This window comes from Bos taurus, chromosome X (assembly GCF_002263795.3).
Source record: "Bos taurus isolate L1 Dominette 01449 registration number 42190680 breed Hereford chromosome X, ARS-UCD2.0, whole genome shotgun sequence".
NCBI classification, from domain to species: Eukaryota; Metazoa; Chordata; class Mammalia; order Artiodactyla; family Bovidae; genus Bos; species Bos taurus.
In genome coordinates, this window is record NC_037357.1 from 102,002,195 (window position 1) to 102,019,562 (window position 17,368).

General features: G+C 38.1%; 1 protein-coding gene across 10 annotated transcripts in view; it reads left to right on the forward strand.

Annotated features, from left to right (window-relative positions):
* CASK (calcium/calmodulin dependent serine protein kinase) overlaps nt 1-17,368 on the forward strand; it is a 374,286-nt gene that overhangs the window by 302,685 nt on the left and 54,233 nt on the right. For 8 of the 10 annotated variants that reach the window (XM_024987781.2, XM_024987783.2, XM_024987784.2 and 5 more), the window contains exons 12-14: nt 5,796-5,873; nt 8,741-8,821; nt 14,199-14,387. In XM_024987781.2, the coding sequence (XP_024843549.1) occupies nt 5,796-5,873; nt 8,741-8,821; nt 14,199-14,387 (348 nt within the window). Of the gene's footprint in view, nt 1-5,069; nt 5,173-5,795; nt 5,874-8,740; nt 8,822-14,198; nt 14,388-17,368 lie in introns of those variants that run through there. The other 2 variants (XM_024987788.2, XM_024987789.2) reach the window with 2 other exon arrangements.

The window sequence follows — 17,368 nt, forward strand, 5'->3', positions numbered from 1 at the left end:
ACCAATTTACATTCTTACGAATAGCATACTAAGGTTCCCTTTTCTCCACATCCTCACCAACATTTGTTATTTGTGTTCTTTTTGATGATAGCCATTCTAACAGGTGTGAGGTGATATTTCACTGAGGTTATCATTTGCAATTCCCTGATGATTAGCAATGCTGAGTGTCTTTTCATGTGCCTGTTGGTTATCTGCATTTCCTCTTTGGAAAATTGCCTATTCAGTTCTTCTGCCCATTTTTTAATCACATTATAATTATTTCTTTTTTTTTTTTTGATGTTGAGTTGTATATGTGTTATTTATAAATGTTGGATATTAGCCCCTTATCAGTCATATTATTTACAAGTATTTTATCCCATTCAGTAGGTTGTCTTTTTATTTTGTGACTGTGTCGTGTTTAATGACATTAAAGATCTTTGAGAGGACATTTTTATATTTTTAACCTAAAGACAGTGAGTTGATACATAAACTTGAGCAAGAAAAGTAGTTCTTTAGAGCTCAGATGTTCTCTGATTTCTAGCTTCAGAAGACCACCTCCAGCACAGTAGTTGAATATCAGTTCCTTATATTTTAGTATTAAATCACCTTTCCCTAACATTTTTCCAGTTCTCAAATGTATTTTTTAAAATACTGTTGGATATCAATGGCTGATCTGCTGGGTTCCTTGAAAGGATGCGACATTGGAACTTTGTTCCTAATCACCTAGCTTCTTCACAGCAACTGTAAAGAAATTCTTAATATGATAGTCTGTTTCCAGAGCAAGTCATTTAAATTCCCATTATCGTTGTGCAGTATAAACTTGTGAACACTGTTATTATCTTTTTACTAGCATTACAGACACATTTCTTTGCATACTTTGCAGCTAAATATTTGACTCTTGAAAACTTTAATTCTTTTCCAGCGGGGACTCTCTTTGATATCTTTGATTTAGGTGGTAAGATGGTGGTAGCTTAATGAACTTTTGTGTTCCATCAACTCTACAAACCCATTCATTCATTATTTGGCTCACATCTATAGCCTAGTTGCAAAAGTCATAATCTTTCTCATCTAAAGTATATTCTGGTCCTTAAGGTTTGGTTTTCTCTCTGCTAGTAAGTTAGTGGGACATCTAACCTGGTGATAGTAATTTTATAGGTTCTCCACTAACCATTCCATTTTAAATGTTGATACTGCTAAGTGCTGTGTACAAACTATGAACAAAACAGAAGCTTCTATTTGATGAAAGAAATCAGAAGACAGTGAGGTGCCATGGAGTAGGGTTAAAAAAACAAAAAAGAAACTTGATTTAGTGTTTTGCATGTAAATTAAAAAAATGACATTAACTTATTTCACCATCATTATGTTTGAAAGTACAATCTCAGCAGAATTCAATTTAGTATGACCACCAGCTTTATTCTGCTTTTATACAAAAACAACCCATCTCAAATATAGAATGTGGCCTCTTAACGGAACTGTGCTTTTATACTCCTTAAGACAGACAGATGAAGCGTGTCCTTGCAGCCATGTGGGGTCGTGTATGACCCAGTGCCAGACACTGGCAGTGAGCAGGCCTGTCTGGGAGTGACACAGTGTGAAACAGTCTGTTCCCCTTGCAGCTGTTCACATTTCCTCGTTTTGCCTTGGGCTGTGTGTGTGCGTGTGTGCATTTTAATAAAAAGTGCTGAACTTGCGTAACTATAATTGCATTAGAAAGAGAAAAACCCTAAGACATTCATTCTTGTTTTCTGTCTAGGAATAGTTTATTAAACATTCTTCCCTCCCTCTGCCTCACCCTCTACACCTCAGCTTTATAAACACACTTGAAGTCTTCAGATGGCAGGGAAGCAAACAACCAACAGAAATATATTTTGTCATTTCAATTCACCTTCAATTTGAGCTTCTAGAGCACGTGTTGGCAACTACAGCTGTCAGGCCAAATCCAGCCAGCCACCTGTTTTTGTAAATAAAGTTTTATGAGAACCCAGCCATGCCCATTCATTTATGGACTATTAATGGCTGCCTTCACACACACAGCAGGGTTGAGTGATTGTGACAGAGTCCATATGGCCCACAAAACTGAAATGTTCATCGTTTGGCCGGGCAAGGATGAGGATTCTAAACATTCTTTAATAGGGCAAGACTTGCAGTTGATTGCTTAATATCTTTCAAATCATATTTGCTAAGTCACTTCAGTTGTGTCCAACTCTGTGGGACCCCATAGACGGAAGCCCACCAGGCTCCCCCATCCCTGGGATTCTCCAGGCAAGAACACTGGAGTGGGTTGCCATTTCCTTCTCCAATGAGTGAAAGTGAAGTCGCTCAGTCGTGTCTCACTCTTAGCGACCCCATGGACTGCAGCCTACCAGGCTCCTCCGTCCATGGGATTTTCCAGGCAAGAGTACTGGAGTGGGGTGCCATTGCCTTCTCCACAAATCATATTTAGTTACTTTTTTCCCCTACAGCCTATAAATGGCATTTTCTACAGTTCTTTCCCCAAATATTTGCTGAAGGTGTCTCCCTGGCATGAGACTGTGTTACTGAATTCTAATACAAGCCACGGTACTGTAGTATGAGAGAAAGAACAGCACACATCAGGAGGCCGGTCTCTTCCCTGCTACTCTGGCTCCCAGATGCTGTGTGTTCACTTTATGTTACTGGATGTCAGCTCTCTCTTTTTTAAAATGGAGGAGTTGAATCATGTCAATATCTAAGATCTCTTTTACCTTGAAAAATTTTTGAAGTCAGGCCTGAAACATAGCAAAAAAATTAAAAGAATTAAATGTGGTCAAAATTTATTTCTTAATTTTGAGGGAAGGCTTTTAACTGTGTAGTCAGAAAGATGATCCATGATATCTGGTTCCTAAAGAAAGCAGTTAAAATAAGTATTCCTGCTCTGTTTCTTTTTTTTAAATATCCATTTACAGTTCCTATACACCAGTTAAATACTCCCTTTTTTGTTTAAGAAACATTTATTAAACATCTATTATGTACACAGTCTCAGAGTAGGTGCTGTTACTGAATGTCAAAGGACTCAAGAGTCTGATCATAGAAAAAAGAAAAAATACTTAAACAGCAGGTCCTGTAGTCATGTCCCTCAGGCAGCCAGTGCTCTCTTGGCTGTTAGCGCCCAGGGTATGGCAGGCATCCAGATCTTGTCTCAGTCCCAGGTTGCCTCTGCGTCATCGGCATACTCTGCAGCTGGCCCCAGCAGCACCCTCTCAGCTCCTGCCTTCAGCCATGACCCCACAGGCACTTCTGGGTCCTCTTGGTCAGAGTTTCCACCAAGATGGCTCCAGCCAGATTACATTCTGAGGCAGCTCCCAGACTCACGGGAAACACATTCTTGCCACAACATACATTCCAAGTTCAGGCTGCCCTGCTATTGACCTCACCCTGCCATCAAGGACTGTCCCAGGCAGCCTCCAACCAGGAAAGAGGCTCTTTCCACTTGGGACCCCAAACACCACATGTCAGGCAAAATACAGTGCTGGGATGAGTATGGAAGGACCAATTTATCTACATTTCAGCAAGCCCTAGAGGGATGGCCTGGCAGCTTACTAACAGACCACTTACTTCCTACTGGCCTTAGCTCTGGGCTTTAGCTGAAGGTCTAAGACAGCAGGCCAAGTCCCCAAACCCCATCTTTCTAAGTATACTTTGTATATTGATAGATGGGGGCAGGCGACAAAGGGTGGGTGATAAACAAAGAGAGCCCGCCTTTGTTCTCAAGATTCACTCACCTAAGGAACCACATTGTAAGACCAAGCCAAAAATAAAAAGCCTCCAGTAACAGAGTGATTCTGGGAGCTTGGAGTTTTTGTTGCTTTGTAAGTTAAAAACTAATGTGCATTTATTAAATGTGTAAATAGAAATTAATCATGGTTGAAAATTTTGAAAGTAACATTAGCAATAGTCCTTGGTCAAGCAGGGCTTCCCTGATAGCTCAGTTGGTAAAGAATTTGCCTGCAGTGCAGGAGACCCCAGTTTGATTCCTGGGTCGGGAAGATCCACTGGAGAAGGGATAGGCTACCCACTCTAGTATTCTTGGGCTTCCCTTCTGGCTCAGCTGGTAAAGAATCCTCCCGCAATGCTGGAGACCTGGGTTCGATAGATCCCCTGGAGAAGGGAAAGGCTACCCACTCCAGTATTCTGGCCTGGAGAATTCCATGGACTGTATAGTCCATGGGGTCACAAAGAGTTGGACACGACTGAGCGACTTTCAGTTGGTCAAGAAAATGGCAAAACTCTTTGTGGTAAAATTAGGCATTATAAAGACATTGTAATTATAAATGACAGTGCCGACAACTTATAAAGCTTCAAATTAAATTTGGTCTGTTTTTAAACAGCATTCAAGAGTTTTAAAGATCTTTTCATTATTCATGTATATTTTTTCATTTTGTTTGCTTATTAATATGATGACATGTCAGGTGATAGTTTTAAGTGTTGGCTATTTTAAATGTGGTTTTTTATTTTTAACTTACAATTCCTTACTTTTGGAGGGTTGGGTTCTTTTCCCCTCCTACTTTTTATTGCAGATGTACAGTATTTAATTTGTCTCTATAGACTAGTCTGGGAACCGACACAGTATATAATATTATTTCTACTGAAAAATAATATTCACTGGTTCCAAATTTCAGAATTCACAATCTTTAGAGATGGAAGTCATTCAGAGGACAGAGACTGTGCTTATGTATGCTACAGGGATTTGAGCAAACTTTTATAAATAAGCCACATATTGCTAGTTCTCTAAATGTTAATATAATACTTTAAATAGACCAATATTTTACTAGCCTTCTTACATTATTTATTTAAGCTCTAATTTAGTAGTACTTTCTTAATGCTGACTTTTTCAGTGCTATCATTAGGCTTTATTTATTTGTCCTATCTATCTGCCTGTCAATCATTAGGAATTTTTATGTATGGTATGGCTCAAATATTTACAAGTCATTAAGTTTTATCTTGCATCAGTATAAACAAGTCTAACTGTAATCTGGAGAATGTTTACAGTATTTGACCTCTGCACTGGCACTGGTGCACGTAGGAGAGGAAAAAAAAACCAAAACCAATCCTTCAAAACCCCCCACCTATTTTAGAGAAGTTAGGAAATAGAAGTGGCAGACTAACCAAGATCAGTTTCAGCTTTTCACTTTTCAGAGCAGACTGTTGAATGAGATGTTTCATCCGAGGCAGAAAGTAATATTTTAATTGCATTTCTACACTATAGACATTTTTCTCTTAAAGAATTTCTTCAGAAAGTTAAATTTTGGATCATTTAGATTTGTGGAGTTTTTAAATTATCGATTCTTTTAATGTCTTCTTGTAATCTATGAATTTACAGGTTAAAACAGAAAAAGGTTTGTATTCTTAATTTCTTGCTGAAGGATGCCAGCACTGATACTGTTAATGAACAGCCCTAGTAAAATAAGTATAAACCTTTCATGAGAACATTCCTTCCTAGAAGGAGTTGGGTTTGCCCTTTCCCAAGATTTAGATTTCTGTGAAAATTCCTTCAGATATTTCTTGGCCAGAAAGCATTCTTTCTTTCTACTCTCTATTCATCTTATTAAATGTCGCTTCTATCAGAGGGAAAAAATGCTGTGATTACTGAAATATTGATGATTTTTTAAAAGATGGACGTAGCACTCATCCTGACAAGTCTCATTTGAATGAATAAGAGATTTAAGAAGAACATCCCACTGCAGTCATCAGCATGCCTTTTTAAGGGGAAAATATTGTTTCGTGAGATAATAAATATGAAGCTTTGAATTTTAGCCAGGAATTATGAATGTTGATTGGATATTCTCCTTTGCTTTTAGCTGTATGACAAAATTAACACAAAGTCTTCACCGCAAATCAGGAATCCTCCGAGTGATGCAGTACAGAGAGCCAAAGAGGTAAGTGATAAGTATTTTGTAAATGTATTTGGGTTTCATATGTGCTACCTTTAATGAAAATGTTTCTGCCACACAGTAAGAGGCAGTTGCCTTGAAGTCACAGTAGACTATTATACTCAGATTTAGTATTTCTAAGTTTATCACTGAGCATTTACATACAGAAAAGAAAAAAGAAATCTTAGCAGCAACGTTGCCTAGATTTCTAGTTCTGGTTCTGCTATGTAAACTTGAACAGGTTAGCATATTGATTTTACTTCTCTTTTTAAAAAGAAGGAAAAAGTTATTTTACCACACTTGGTGGAAATAGATGTGCTATGAAAATTTGGGTTGCTTTTTTTAAGGTGGTAATATTCGAAAGTTAATTAAATATTTACAGCAGCTAACTTCAGAGAGAAGTCATTTTTATAAATTGCCAGTTAATGTACATCTTTCACAAACTTTTAACTTTTTATTATAGAAACATTAGAAAACATTAGAAACATTAGAAAACATGTTAACATGTTTTCAACATTAGAAAAATATTGCAGAAAGTTTGGAAAGTAGAAATTCATCTATAATCCCATCTCCTTACAGTAATTTTCACTTTCACTTCCCTTTTTCCATTCACTATCATTTGCATATAAATTTTTTGTAGTTACAATCAAAATTTATCTTTCTGTTGAAAAGTGAAAGTGTTAGTCACTCAGTCGTGTCCGACTCTTTGTGACCCCATGGGCTGTAGACCACCAGGCTCCTCTGTCCCTGGGATTTCCCAGGCAAGAATACTGGAGAGGGTAGTCATTCCCTTCTCCAGGGGATCTTCCCAACCCAGGGATCAAACCCCAGTGTCCTGCATTGCAAGCAGATTCTTTACCATCTGACCCACCAGGGAAGCCCCAATCTTTCTTTTAACCTAATATAATATAATAAGCATTTTTCCATGCTTCTACTTGGTCTTTGTAAATAAGTTCTAATATTGGCATAGTTTTTTCTTTGCTATTACTAAATTATAATAATGCCTCCATTGTTAGACACCTAGTGATTTCTTTTCACTTTTTGATGTCATAAAAGTCTTCATCCAAAGAAATATTTTCCTTTGAAAAAAATTACTTTTATTATAAAATGAAATTACTATGTGAAAGAATATGAAGACCTAATTCCTTCCCAATCAGATTTTAAACACAAAACCTGTACTGGAAAATATATATTCACTGAGAAACAAGACCAAGGAAATAGAGGTGGCAACAGTCAGAAGAGACTCTCTCTAAATTAGGAGACCACACTGCAGTGCTTAAAATCATAGGCTGTGAGAGTAACAGAGAACCAGAGAGAGTATATTGTTTCTTCTTTTGTTTCAATGGTAAAAAACGCAAAGCATAAAATACACCAAAGGAGAATCGGCTTATTATCATTAAACAATATGAATTAATAGCCTAATCAGCATGAGTTAAGAGTACATTTCCATAAGAAAGGAATCTCATAGTTTTCGTTGGTTTTTTCTTACCTAAGAAGGTGATTGAGTAGTACTAGCTAACATCTAATCTTTAGGCTGCTACTGCTACTGCTAAGTCGCTTCGGTCGTGTCCGACTCTGTGCGACCCCATGGACGGCAGCCTACCAGGCTCCTCCGTCCATGGGATTTTCCAGGCAAGAGTACTGGAGTGGGGTGCCATTGCCTTCTCCAATCTTTAGGCTAAGTGACCTCAAAACATCCCTTCCTGCTCCACTTGTAGGATTCTCAAAGGCAAGTCAAGAGACTCCTGGTGGGTACATGACTTGCATGCCCCTGACAGCCAATACTGCTCAAGCAATCCTTGATCAGCTTGACTTTTAGAATTGAGTACACTGTGTATAACCACTCTGAATCCAACTATCTACAGTTAGAACTGCAGTAATAGGTTTACTCTGAAAAGGAACAGAGGACTTCCCTGGGGCTCGTGTCACAAACTCCATTCTAGTGGTAAGGGATAACTTTTGAAGAACAATTTCATTTGAAAACAACCATTTAAACCTGTACAGAGAAAATGTTAGCAACTAATTAGTGAAGAAAATGTGAGTGAAAAGAGGAAAGTTTTTGATTGTTTCTTTTGTTTTTCAACTAGTGGTAGTGGTTTAGTTGTTCAGTCAGATCCAAATCTGCTACGCTACAGACTGTAGCCTGCCAGGGTTCTCTGTCCATAGGATTTCCCAGGCAAGAATACTGGAGTGGGTAGCTGTTCCCTTCTCCAGGGGACCTTTTCAACCCAGGGATCAAACCTGGGTCTCCTGCATTGACAGGTTGATTCTTTAACACTGAGCCCACTGGGAACCCTTTCATGCCCTGGCAATTAATTCTGGGAACCATTGCCAAGACGTGGTTTTATCTATGTGAGGAGATGAGTGTGGAGAATAACATTGATTCTGTCAGGCTACAAGGGAAAATATTTGTGTTTCTCTTCTTTATTTTTGTTTGAGCCTTTGCAATTTTAATCTTTCTGAAAGGAATGGACAGTTTTGTTAATTATAAAAGAAATCTGTTATCAACTTGTACTACAGATTCATCTTGATGGTAAGTTTGGAAAAAGATTTGCGGAGACATTTTCCCATTAAGTTTAATTAAGTTACCTAGGCCTGTAATAAATATGTATTACAGAGTTGTCATTTTGTTTTGTATTTTTCAATAATCTTTCGAGTTATAGTTGGGTAATGAAGGCAGAGACTATTACAGCAATTTTTTTTTTATTTTTTATTACCACCAATGTAGTTCTTTTGTATTAATACCTTTGAATAAAATGATGAATTTTTTTCCAGAATAATTATTTTGTCTGCCATAAAAATCCATTCATACTTTTTCATTTAAAAAGAATTTTATATTTTCATACTATTTTATATCTTGCTTGTTTTTTTAGGTATTGGAAGAAATTTCATGTTACCCTGAGAATAACGATGCAAAGGAATTAAAGCGTATTTTAACACAACCTCATTTCATGGTGAGTAACAGTTAAACTTCTGTAGAAATAAAACCTCACTTTCAAAAGAGGGTTTTACTAATTCTTATGAAATACAGCCATCTTCATCAAATGTGCTTTCAGCCATATGTCAGAGTGTTAAGATTATAATACCAGATAATATCAAATTATAAAGATGCTATTTGCCAACCTCATGGAGTTGGAATAAGAATTAAGTAGATGATACATCTACTGTGCTTTGCACAGTGTCTGATATATCCTTAATGCCTAATAATTGTTAGCTAATGAATATTATTAGTTACTCCATAGTATCTGTCATGTCTAGGGCACAGTACTCAGTAAAACACTGAATAGATTAGCAACTTGCCCATTTGGAGATAAGTTAGTCAACTGACTGTTCTGTGCAGTGTGTTTTCCGCAGATAGAAGCCTGTACATTCTGGACAGATGGGTCTATCTATTAATTGATAAGTAACCCTCAGCTCAATTCCGAGAATGATGTAGGACCATTGAGATCAGTAGATCTTTCAGATTCGAAGTAAGCTAAATAAAGAAAATAATATATACCCAAATAAAATCATTTTTTTAAGGTTAAGGTTTGTTTGTTTGTTTTTCAAAACCATTAAAGCTAAGACAGCCCCATCTCTCACAACTTACCTAACTTCAAAGCCTTGGTTTATTTTGCTTTTCTGACATCAGAGAGAAATTAATATGTGCATTGCTATTAGTAAGCATTTTCAGAAATAATAAATAGTTCTTGTAATTTCCTGGCTCAGGAAGATCTGCTGGAGAAGGGATAAGCTACCCACTCCAGTATTCTTGGGCTTCCCTGGTGGCTCAGCTGGTAAAGAATCTGTCTGCAATGTGGGAGACCTGGATTCTATCCCTGGGTTGGGAAGATTCCCTGGAGAAGGGAAAGGCTACCTACTCCAGTATTCTGACTTGGAGAATTCCATGGACTATATAGTCCATGGGGTCACAAAGAGTTGGACACAACTGAGCGACTTTCACTTTCACTTGTAATTTCTGAACACCCAGCTAGGTGCTTAAAAGACATTTTCATTTACTCATCAAATATGTAAATGCCTACTGTATACCAGACACCATGCTGGGCACTAAGGGTAGTGGTGAATAGGATCAGTGAAGTTCCATTCTAGGTGAGGCGTGGATAGGTGAACTAGAGACAGACAGTGAGCCAGTATACAAGCAAGATAAGTTCGTATTGTGATAACTATGAAAAAAAGACAGGACAATGGGGCAGAGATGATAGTAAAGGAGAAGCTATTTCAGAGGGTCAGGACAAAGGCCCTCTGAGGAGTTAACATGTGGGCTGAGACTTGTTTTATGAAAGAATCAGCTTTCTGAATGTTCAACCATGGGGACGAGCAAATGCAAAGGCCCAGAGGCAAGAAAGAGCTTCGTAGAGTCAGAGTACAGAAGAAAGGCCATTGTGGCTGGGATATAGTAAACAAAGGGGAGAGTTGAGCTGGCAAACAAGAAGACCTGGCAAGGGCGGCAGAGGCCAGACCACAAAGGGCCTTTGGGGCCATGGTAAGGAATCTGGATTTTCTCCTGATTGCACAGGTGACAGTGACTGCAAGCAAGAAAATATTGTTAGACCTGTACTTTTTTAGAGATTGCTGGAGCTCTTGTGTAGAGAATGGACTGTGGTGAGGATAAGACTTAAGAGAGGGAGACCAATTAGGAGGCTTCTGTGAGGTGGTAGAGGCTTGGAGAAGGATGGGGCTGATGGAAAATGAGCAGATTGGGATTCTGCTTTAGGGGTGGTTGAACACGGACTTGCTGATGGCTGAGATGTGAGGTAATGTAATTAACTCCATTTTAAGTTCAGAGAGGAAACTGTATCCTAGAAAGGCTAAGAGGCTTGCTTTAGGTCACCTACCTAGTAAGTGGCCTTATGGAGGTTCAAAACCCAGATCTTTCTGGCTCCAAAGGCTGTGCTCTTAAATGACTTGTAACAAGGATTGATTTTCCTATAAACTTATTTTGAACTCAGTGGGCATTCCCAAATAAGCATATGTTTGGATAATGTCCTGTGTGGGAGGTATAATTCTGAGCTGTATATACTATGTTAAGCTTTTAAATGCTATAGCTTTCTATTTTAAAAGCATTTTAAGATAATGATTTCAAATTTTTGGTATTGTTAAAGAAATATTAATAAAGGAAAAATTTTAATTTATAATTTTTATTATACCAAAGTTTGGGAGTTGTTCTTAGCATATAATTTTGTACTTATTTCTTCAATTATTTGACTTTTTCTTTGCTTTCTGATCATTAAAACATGAGGATTTAATGTTGGGTTACCTTACATTTAAAAATACAGATACTTAAATTTTTTACAGTAATTAAAAGAAGAGAGTATAGGTTTAAATGATTTTTTAAACTCTGTACTCTAGAGGTCATGATAAAAAATATTAGCACACTATCCTTTTTCAGTTATTCCATTTTAAAGACTTTTTTTTTAAGAGAACAGATCCTTTGCTTATTGCATTTGTAAAATATAAAACATTAAGGATAAAGACAATAAACAGAATTGAATGTCTATGCTTTGATTTTTTTCCTTTAAAATTTTCTGTCCTAAATCCTATTTTTTGAAATTGGTATCTTACTTTCTCAATAAAAACAAGGTGGTTATAATCACCTTAGGTTGACTTGAAAGTTTCATTATTAAGTGATAAATTTTATGATTTGTAATTAAGAAGCCTGAAGAACTACTTTCAAACCTAAAATTTCTTTTTTCCTATAAATTTTAAATGAATTTTTCCCACTCTAGTCTGAAGTTCTTAGTTGTCTTGTCCATGTCCCTTTTACATACAAAACAAAAAATTGTTTTTTTCCTTTTTCATGATTCTTCTTATGTAATTAAATATAATAGCTATTTCAGCTTAGTAACAATTGCTGAATCACCACATAACATACTTGAAAAAAAATATTCAAACTCTCATTTCTCTATTTTTTATTTGGCATACTCTTTTAATGACTTTTTTAACAATCTGTAAGTGGCCCCTTATTTTTGTTTGTGTATGTGTTGGATAAAAGTTTCATTTTGTGGTAGCAGTCTTTTATAGTAGCAAATAAAAGTTAGTATCAAGTATTACCTCATTTGGTGATATAATTTAAGGATTTTTCTCTTATGGTTCAGTTTTGGTATTTTTGTGATTGTGGGCTTATCCTTCCTTATAAATAAAACATTAATACAAGTGTTTGCTTATATAATTTAAAAGGATGGATAGAAACCGTTTGCAAAAAACAGTATAAACACTTTCTCCAACCCATGTAATTGACATTTTCCTAATGAAACTGGGTTCTCTGTTTACCTAGGCATATATCCTCCAGTCATACAAAGCATATTTTTAAAAATTCACTGTTTATAGAAAACACATCTATAATTAATGCATGCGTCCTAAGTTGCTTCAGTCGTATCCAACTCTTTGCAACTCTATGGACTGTAGCCCGCCATACTCCTCTGTTCATGGAATTCTCCAAGCAAGAATACTGGAGTGGGTAGCCATTCCCTCCTCCAGGGGATCTTCCCAACCCAGGGATAGAACCCGCGTCTCTTATGTCTCTTACATTGGCAGGCGGGTTCTTTACCACAAGCGCCACCTGGGAAGCCCCATAATTAATACATTGAACCTAATTTTAACAGACGAAGTTTTTCAGTTCACCTATAATTAATTTTTGCTTTCTGCCTTAAATCTTAGTCTCTAAAGAGGCTATAATTAAACCAGCCAAAGAAGGATTTCCCCACATAGCACAGCCACCACCACTTTGGCCAGGGGTACTCATGTTGGGTGTAGCCAGGACACAGGTCAGGAAGCCCAGGTCCCCAGGGCCATTGTGGAGGCTGGCTTTCAAGCTGTGCTACTTACTGCCCCTCAGTGCCTATACCAGCCCTCTGAGATCTTGCAAATATCTGCCATTTCTATTATAAATTCAGATGGGTATTGAACAGAGCATACGCTCTATTGATGACTAATCAACGCCATCATCTTTATGATTTTACCACATTGTTACCTTATTTTTGCCTCGTATATATAACTGAAAAGTGAAAATAGCCGAGTCATGACTTTGGTAAATCTTTTAATTAAATAACTTGAGATCTTACAGGTTATGCTGTTAAGGCAATTTTAATTATGTTTCATTATCTCAGATATTTCATTACCCTACAGATCACAGATTAAAAAAGAACTGAATTTATAGTTAGCTCACAAGAAAATACAATATATAAAGTGCCAAATATGTTGATACACAGCTGTAAAATTCTCTTTGAAGTAGAAATGTTAAAATATTTATTCTTATTAAAAACTTTCTTATGATGGCATGAAATGTACAGTAAGTGGAAGAATAGCCTTTTCAGGGAAACAAAATGATATTTGTTACCCAGTTTCACCACGAGGACATACGAAGATATCAACACAAAGAAATCACTTTTTCTTTGTTAATGGGCTTTGCAAAAAGAAGTCATGATAATAACTGTCAGCTGATTTTTTGTTTAGTGCTCCAAAAAGTAGAAATGAGCAAAAACAGTAACTAGGTTTAAGATTTTGAGCTCCATATCATGTGATATTTGGGGAAATTACATTTTTTCAGATATGTTTGTGTGTGGTTTTTTTTCTTTCACTAAGTCATACATTATAAATTATCCTTTGCATTATGTAGCAGTTATTGTTAATACCACTGGTAAAGGATATTTGCTCAAGGCACCAATTATTGCACTGTTTATTTTTAAATTTGTTTTCATTTTAAGCCCCAGCACAAATTTGCCAGCTCTATGTACAAAAGATTCTTTCTGCTCAATTATTTCAAATTGTGTTATGTCAGCCTTTAATTGAGCAAGTTAGTTGGACAATTTTTTAGAGCATCAGACAACACCTCTTACCCAGATAATGAACAAACACATCCATTCATTGATTGGCTCACCCATTCTTTCATTTGTTCCTTCATTTTTAAAACTCCATCTATCATGATTGTGCATGCTCAGCTGCTTCAGTCATGTCCAACTCTTGACGACCCAAGAGACTGTGGCCCGCCAGGCTGCTCTGTCTTTAGGATTCTCCAGGCAAGAATACGAGAGCGGATTGCCATGCTCTCCTCCAGGGCATCTTCTCGATCCAGAAAACGAATCCCTGCCTCTTATGTCTCCTGCTTTGGCAAGCGGGTTCTTCACCACTAGGGCCACCTGGGAAGCTGCATCTGTCATGATTACGTGTCAGAGAGAAATTATGGCATGGCTCTATCTAGGTGTAATGTGCTGTGAATTCTCTTTAGATGAGAGATACCTTTGAGAGGCAAAGAATAATTTTATGTGTTTATGTAATAGACTCCTACTGAAACAGTTCTATTATTAATATTTTATTTCCCTCATAAAATATCAGGCCTTACTTCAGACTCACGATGTAGTGGCTCATGAAGTTTACAGTGATGAAGCATTGAGGGTTACACCTCCTCCCACTTCTCCCTATTTAAATGGTGATTCTCCAGAAAGTGCAAACGGAGACATGGATATGGAGAACGTGACCAGAGTTCGCCTGGTCCAGTTCCAAAAGAACACAGATGAACCAATGGTAAGTAGGGGAAAAAAAATCTCCTGTATTCTCATAAAATCCCAGCATGAGTTCGAGCACCTACCTTCAACCTATACTACTAGAGGTGGGGAGGAAAGGAGGGTGTGGAGAGTTTTCAAGAAATCAGTTTCCAGATCCTCATTTCAAGGCCACCACCATACCCCCGCCCCCACTACCCCCACCTAAAATTGTCCTGCCTGACACTGTGCCTAAGGTATGTTGGCTTTCCTTCTCACCTCTCCTTTCACAGTTGCTCTTCAACATCAACAAAGAAAGGACAGACCTAATATATTAGTCTAGCGTGTAAAGACCTCTGGGATAGCAGGGACGGGGTCCAATGTGAAATACTGGAATTGGTGTTGAAAAGGTGAACGTCTAAAGTTCCTTTTACAAGTCGAGTGGTGTCCAGATCTTTTGCCCTCAACAAAATTAGAGGAAGACTAATTGGGAAGACATTCAAAGAATCGAGTGCCATTGTTAAAGTTCCTTCCATTAACACCTACCTGTTTAGTATGAATTCACCTTCTCAGTTCTTAGGTGTAGCATTGGAATAGAACTGATGCTGAACCCTGCTTCATCCTCATAGAATTTTCATAGACTGGGAAGATCAAGGAAAGGCTCCTTGATGTTAACTGCACAGAGGGGGCAGTGAGAGGGGAGACCATCCAGCCAAACCAAGTAGCATATGCAGAAACCTGCTAGTGAAAAGTCTCTTAGCCCAGTTTCAAAATGGAAAGAAGGCACCACAGCTGGACTGTAGAAAACAAGATGTGTGTCAGAAGAGGGCCTCATAAGTATTGATTTTGTTATCTATTTTAAAAACAGTGAGAGGCTATTAAAGAGTTTTAAGCAGGGAGATAAAATCAGATTTTCATTTTAGAAATAAGCACTCTGGAAGATGGATTAGAGGGGGACAAGAGTGGCTAGGGGGAGACCAGTTAAGAGACTGTAACTGCAGTAATACATGGGAGAGATGATGGAGCTCTGAACTACAGGGATGGATGTCGAGTGGAAAGAAGGGAATAGATTCAATAAGAGAGTAATTCAGGAGACCTTGAGAATGGATTGTTGATGGGGACTGAGGCAGACACGAGTGTCTAGTGTGACCTTAAGCTTTAGGTTTTTCACAGCCAGGTGAACAGTGATGCTACCCACTGAGACAGGGAATATTGGGAGAGTTCCAGTTTTTAGGAGGAATGATTTCTTTAAGAAGAAGGAAAACATTCAAACATATGTATTCGTATCTGCTCCTCAGAACATAGAAAAGGGATCCTGGGATATAGGAAAACAGATTACTTAAGAATGTTGCCCAGTTGCTTTCCAGGTTAAAGGAAGAATTACAGAGCAGTGATCCTATGATGGCAGTTTCCAGAAAGCCCTCAACCCTAGACTTTCAGGTTGTAATTCTCACTTACTGTTCTTTGCCAGTTAGACTGTATTATCTCAGCACTTACAGCAGACATGGGACATGAAGTCACCTCACCCTCTGGTGCTCACCAAGCAACTCTTTGACTTAACAGCCCAGGCAGTAGCAGCTTTGGGTCCCTCAGGCAAATCACTTCATGTCCGTGGAGACCTCGTTTTGCTCATACTTTTCTTAGCAAGTATGATCAAAAGTGTGCTTGATTTCTACCTACCCAGATCCTACCCAGCTCTGAAAGTCTAACACTCCCCTCATTCATTTCATATATTCATTCACTCATTTAGCAAATGTTTTAAGTACCCACTATGTGCAGAAAAGACCCTGGTGCTGGGAAAGATTGAGAGCAGGAGGAGAAGGGTGTGGCAGAGAATGAGATGATTGGATGGCATCATCAATTCAATGGACATGAGTTTGAGCAAACTCTGGGAGATAGTGAAGGACAGGCAAGCCTGGTGTGCTGCAGTCCATGGGGTTGCAAAGAGTCAGAGAAGACTGAGTGGCTGACCAACAATGTGCAGATGACTGCATGCCAGTGATGTAGTGGCAGACAAGACATTGCCCTTTCCTGGAGCTCAGTTTCCATAGGGCTACCTACTCTTTTTTTGGCCACACTGTGCAGCATGCAGGCTGTTAGTTCCCCAGCCAAGGACAGAACCTGTCCCCCATACCCAGGAGGCACAGAGACTTAACCACTGGCCCACCAGGAAAGTCCCAGGGCTCCCTACATTAAACAAGTAGATATGCACTTTAGCACAGTTTATTTAACAGGTGTGATTATGACAGAACTATAGGGGAGGAAAGACTGTGTCAGAGAAGCATGAGAAGGGGTGATGTTCAGCCAATCAGAGTAGATAGGAAAGTGGAAGGTACCACAAGAAAGGCCCAGGGATTTCCCTGGTGGTCCAGTGGTTAAGTCTTCGCCTTCTAATAGAAAGGGTGCAGGTTCGATCCCTGGTCTGGGAGCTGGGATCCCACATGCCTCATGGCCAAAAAAAACAAAACATAAAACAGGAGCAATATTGTAATGGATTCAATAAAGACTTTAAAAAAAAAAAGGAGGAGGAGGCCCAGAAGTGTCTTGTGATCGTCACGTTCTAAAGCAATTCAATGACAGTTGCTTGATGTTCCATATGAAGATTAACTACATTAGAAACATAGACTGAGTGAAAGCATAAATCTGTACCCCTGAATTACACTTTTCAGCAAGCATAAAATAGCCTTGAGTCTTCCCCAAAAGTCTTCTTAAAGAAGCCCTTCTCTCTTCCATCTTCTATGATCCTAGTGAAGGTGTGTAGTTCTTCTCCCTTTAATTGGTTGCCATAAAAATGGAAATTATTTTATCTGAAATATATTTTCAGGAATATAGTTTTCTATAGTTTTACATTTAATACAACTTCATTTGCTTCTTTGTCCTGTTAAAAAACATTATAGTATCATGCAGCATATACTTGTCTGATTTCTTTTGCTTTTTGGACCTTCTAAAATATATCCAACTAGGTATGCTAGGTCCATCCCCCAAGGGTGATATATTCACATTACACCCTTGTTTTCCCATTTT